The following is a 5,464-nucleotide window of genomic DNA, read 5'->3' as shown; positions in this document are numbered from 1 at the left end:
TTCCCCTCCCTCCGCTTTCCTCTGCACACGACCCTGCCCCTTCACAGCACATCCACACAGACAGTGGATTCAGCATTCAGCATAACTGAGGGGGTGGAAATCTCCACAGGGGTTGTGAAAAGTGCTGCTGACAGAAGAGAAATGGCTCCGTCAGGGGCAGATCCTCCTGCCACTTGTTCTTGCTCCAGCTCTTCCACCCAGAAGTTTCCTTCCTTGTATTTATGCTGAGTGCCAGATGAACTGCTTGTGTGCCTCTTGCTCTAACTCACAGGTCAGAAAGGGAAGGAAAAGAACCAAGAAAAACAAACTTTTTTTTTTAAAAAAGAGTTTTTTCTCCTCCCAAACTCGTGCTTCAAAAAATGCTCCAATGCTGCACAGAGACCCTTGGTATAGCTTCAATGCCATTTCACTCTCTGCTGGGTACATTCGTAACAGTGCCAGCTAGTATCAGTTTTGAGGGCAGTTTCTATGACTCAAGCACCTACTTAACATGAACCTAACTGAAACCATCTCTATTTCACAGGGGTCTCTGGACAGACTTCATAATAATTTTCTGGCTTTGGGCTTGAAATGGTGGTATATTAGTGAAAGGTGCTATTTCATAGCACCCCTCCTTCAGCTTATAAGTACTTTCTCAGTGCCCAGGTGATACTTAAAGAGTACCACTCTCAGCTGGAACTTACTGAATGCCTGGAAATTAAGGAACACTTCATCAGATGAAGTTAAACTGCCTCAGTTTTACTGACTAGTAGTATTGAAGACCATTCATTGTATCCTACCCAGCCTAGGCAAAAGCAATGGCCAACTCTCGATCTGAAGGTATCTGCTACATGGCCTTCTCTCTACTGGATACTCCTGTAACAAAGTCATCGTTCGGTATCTATTCTACTCAGTCATTCCTTCCACCATACCGGACTCCATTAACACTAATCATTCTTTCACAAGCAGCTTTGCATCTCGGCATGTTTCTGGTGACAATTACTCCATTACCTATTCCGGCAACCTCTTCCCTTAGTCAAATGCTTCCAGGTCTAAAAAAAAAATTCCGCTGAGCTACATCTTCTCTTACCCCAATACTCCTACACAGAGCATTTAAGTTGGATATGATGCCAGCATTATTGATTAATGGTGCTTTGTTTCGTTAAGTGGCTGCCCTGTTTCACTTCCGAGTTTACTGTACTTCTGTAAAGGCTGAAGCAATTGCTGCAGAAAATGGTAAAGCTTCAAAAGCTTTGGGGTTCTCTTGGAAATAACGTGCTTCACGAATTTTCCAAAAGTAGACGCAGTCTAGTGAAGGTCTGCCAAAAGAGGTTTAAAGCTCAGATACAAAGATAAGTTTGGCAATCTATATGTCTGAGTCGGAAATCTAGCAACAAGCCCATTCCACCAGCAAAAGTTATTTTTCAGCTGAGATAACGATGAAGATGCATAAACATGCTGTTCTTCCAAAAAAAAAAAAAAAAGTCTCCTGCAAAGAGTTCAAAACCTGCACGGACTTCTCAACCTACTGATGCTCCAGGGAAATAGTCTCGATCCACAAATTCACCAGCATCGAAGATGGGAAGCTTCCATTCAAGCAGCCAGTTTCCCTTTCAAAAGCCTATCAGCCATTCAGTACCTGTTCTAATATTCTCTGTTTAGCCTAGTTTTCAACATCACAAGCTATTGTGGCTCCCGTCATTTCCCTTGAATGACAAGCTAACAGCTCTCAGCTCCCACTCTCAATACAAGATGCAACCATTTCATTCAAGATAAAAAGAGAAACCAGAATGTCCTACCTGCAGCAATACCCATCTTCCCATCCACAGCCACAGCCACAGCCGTGCTCACCGTCACCACTTTTGGTAGGCTACCTCCCTCTGTCAAGACACAAATACAGCGGGCTTGGTTAGCTTACCACCAGAGAGGAGTAAAACGCAGCAGGAGCAGCTTGCTCACACATTTTCACATCCAGGCCAGTGTGTACATATGCCTCAACCCTGAAACATCCAAGAGTTTGGAGGACTGCAACTTTTGAGACACATAAGCAACCTAAGGGGTTATGAGTAGATTTTTTTTTTTCTTCTAGATAATGTCCCATGATAAAAGTAGCATCCTCAGCATAAAATGTAAAGGACTGGCCTTCCCAGTTTGGGGCATTCAGAGCTTCTCTTAGGCCAGAAAGCTGCTCTGCTTCATGTACCAGCTAAACTCTGTAGACAGGAGAGAAGCAGGACAGGTAATTCTGACACCAACTCTTGCACAGCAAAGGCCAGGCTTACGCCTAGCTCCGTTACCCAAGCCAGGCCAGCACTACAAACTGGAGAGACAGACACAGCACTTCCAGGTACTTCCAGGGTGCGCTCTATTTTAGAAACAAAGTCTTCTGGGACTTTGCTGCCTAAACTCTGTTATGCCCCAGGGTCTCCTGATTATTCTTTAGTTGCTGCTTTAAGCATCCTGTAGGTCCTGTGTCACATCTGCCAGCCCTGTGCAGATCTCTTAGCTCCCACAGGGCATTTAAAATAGCATGGCTGGATAGGTTTAAGCAACTGAACCCCACCTCCCCTCTCTTTGTTAGTGCAGTTGTTTCAGCCTACAATTGTCCATGTGACAGATTCCATTTCTGTATTTTTTCAAAGCGATTAATTAGCTTCAGCTGGGGCACCTCTTTTGGAACTGCCAGGGGACAGTTTGAAGGTCAGCATGATCGATTTAGCCTGCAACTGATTCCCTCCTTGTGTGCTGTACAGAAATCTCTTGCTCAGAAAGATGGGTCAGGGATTCTTTCCTTCCCAAGAGCTCCAGCATTTTGTTACTGCTTTCCATTTCTGCCTTCATCATTCTTGTTGGTACCCAGTGTGTCCTGAGTACGATTCTCTGTCTACCACAGTTTAGCCTGGAGTCTCTCATTTTTTTTTTTTTGACTGAAGCCAGATTAACTTGCTCAAGTATGTCAGAAATAGTAAAGCCCTTGTGAAACAAATACCCAGACAACTTATGCTCACATGCCTTGAGCCTAATTCTGCCTTTACGGTGAAGCCCAAATTTCTTGCTCTCCCTAGGATGGGACAAATAAGCAAAATACACTTAGCAACCCTAGGAAAAAAAAAAAAAAGACAAACCAAAAAAACCCCAGCACCCAACACATGAGAGATCTAGGCTGTAAGAACAGTTCTACTTGACTTGGAGAGCTTTCCCTGCTGTCTTCTCTCTGGGACTTTTGGACACTGGAAGGAGGCGCCCTGGATAAATTATTCTGTGATGACCTGCAGCCGTTCCTGCTGGTTTTCTCCCCAGCAGGGAGGTCTTTGGGCTCTTCCCTCTTACGTGACGAGAAGTACATCTGCCATGAAAACCCCTTGTCACAGGGTGGGCATGTACTGAGTCATGTGGAAAGCATGAAAGGGGGACTTCAGCGTCTAATCATCAAGAATTTCATAAGGAACTGGGTGGTCTGTTCTGGCCAAAAGGTGGGGCACCCCTGATTCATCAGATGTCAAGGAAGGGCCTGGACTCTGCTCTGACAGTGAAACACTGTGGCTCAGAAGCACTGAGTATTATTTCCTGGCTCTTCACAGGCATCTTGTGTGATCTTATGGATCACAGTCTCTCTGAGCCCAGCTGCTCATCTCTAAAAAGAGACTAATAATCTCCCTTACAGTTTAGAGCATAAAGTCTTCAGGGCCAGGTACTACTTCTTACAATGTGCCTGTAGGGTTTCCAGGTGAATGGGATCCTGGACTTGATCGAAACTTCTGACCAATAGCCATATAATACGAAAAACAGTGGCAGCTGCTTGGCCTCTGTCTTCACCCATGCAAAACAACCTGTGACTTCTAAGAAAGCCACATCAAGCCACAACCCCAATGTTTAGCCAGCAGTAACTACTGTGGCCAGGGTCATGGCTCCCCTAGGAAGCCCCACATGGTGTCAATGCCTGGTTTTCCAGCTCACACTCTATTCCAAAGAGCAAATGCCGCGGCATGCAGGTGAGTAAAAGGTCCCTCCTGCCATGCCTCCCCCTCTCTCCACACTTGCCTTTTAAGTGAGATGTAAGGGTGCTGAGCAGAGAGAGGCTTTCATGGAAAGTTTCAAGTATTTTCTCTTTCCATCCCTCTCCCTTTACATCCTGGTTCATCTCTTGCCTCCCAGTCTGGTTTTCTCCTCTTTGCTGCTTGCTTTCCCACCCACCAGCCTCCCACCACTGCGCCACAAAAAGCTTTAACAGCTAAAGTGCTGAGCTCCGTGACAGAGATGGAGAGCTAGGGGCCAGGGAAGAGCACAGAGGGGATTTCTGCCTTCTGTGTAGGAGTCTCACATGAGTATTTTGTTTTGAATGTTTCTTTCTAGGCTCTTCTGCTCTCTTCCAGCCTTTGAGGAGGTCCTGGCTGGCCCTGCAAACTCACAGGAACCAACACCCTGAGCGAGAAACACTGAAAAGCCACTCCTTGCATTCCTCTCGTGTTTGAGCTCCTTAGCTGGGCAAGAGGTGCCATAGTCTAGTAGTATAATGAGAAGAACGCAGGGCACCAATGAGACACCCTCACGAAGAGGAAGCTATGGAAAAGTCTTCCCCCCTTTTCCTCCACCATCTTCCACAACAAACCCATCCTTTCCTGTCATGGAAAGTGGCGATGGAAAAAATCACACCCTCTAATCTTACACCTCCTGACTGAGTGCTTGGTGATCCCTCATCAGTCCTGGTTGTTACTGTCATGCAGTATGCCTGATGATGTTCCCTCCCAGGCCTGGTCACACCTATGTGTCTAATTCCTTCTGTGATACCTTTACCTTCCCCTTCCCACAGTTCACGTGTCCTCCAGCCGCACCAAGTACCTTGTGTTCCCCCACCCCTCATGTCCCTAAATCCTTCGGTCTACCCAGGCTCTGCATTTCCATGTGTCCTTCATCTCCTCTGCAACCTGACATTACACAGCCCTGACTGCCTTCCCCACAGCTTGTAGCTTTGTCTTTCTGCTGCGTCCAGTTCCCAAATCTTGGCCATCACCCCTCTGCCTCTACACCGGTACGAAAATAATGCCAAGAGGCCAGGTCCCAGCAGTTCCCACTATGCAAGAGGCGGCAATAAAGAGATTGGCGTGGCATGGGGCACAAGATGTGAAAAGCTTTCTCTTCTCTCTTCTGCTCTGGTGTTCAGGCTGGGGTTACCTGAATCGTCTTCTGAAACAATGCTGTAGATGAAGCTCCCAGGGGGATGCTCGGCCGCCCGGCGATACCACAGAGGGAAGTGGTCCGTGGTGAAGATGCTTTCCTTATCCTTCTGTGTCAGGAATTTCCTGCCGGGAGAAAACCCAGGGCAGCCTTTTGTACACGGCACAGAGGAGCGGCAGCCCTCCTCGGGGCAACCCAGTGGGACCCCAGCGCTGGGCACAGTCACCTGCATCTCAGCGCCTGGGGCTTCTCCTGCGGCGGAGGGAGCCCAGGGACAGGCGGGTGACCCAGCCACCCAAGCACACAGGCC

The 5,464-nt window shown here is 47.4% G+C and overlaps 1 protein-coding gene across 1 annotated transcript in view; it reads right to left on the bottom strand.

Moving 5' to 3' along the window:
• Positions 1–5,464, bottom strand: part of CACNA2D4 (calcium channel, voltage-dependent, alpha 2/delta subunit 4) — a 125,976-nt gene that overhangs the window by 66,593 nt on the left and 53,919 nt on the right. The window contains exons 25-26 of the mRNA XM_009333026.1: positions 5,152–5,279; positions 1,779–1,859 (exon numbers count right to left, since the gene is read on the bottom strand). Of these exons, the coding sequence (XP_009331301.1) occupies positions 1,779–1,859; positions 5,152–5,279 (209 nt within the window). The remainder of the gene's footprint in view (positions 1–1,778; positions 1,860–5,151; positions 5,280–5,464) is intronic.

The sequence above is a fragment of the Pygoscelis adeliae genome, unplaced genomic scaffold (assembly GCF_000699105.1).
Source record: "Pygoscelis adeliae isolate BGI_AS28 unplaced genomic scaffold, ASM69910v1 Scaffold38, whole genome shotgun sequence".
NCBI classification, from domain to species: Eukaryota; Metazoa; Chordata; class Aves; order Sphenisciformes; family Spheniscidae; genus Pygoscelis; species Pygoscelis adeliae.
Note: the sequence above shows the minus strand (reverse complement) of the source record. Positions and strands in the feature narration are given on the sequence as shown.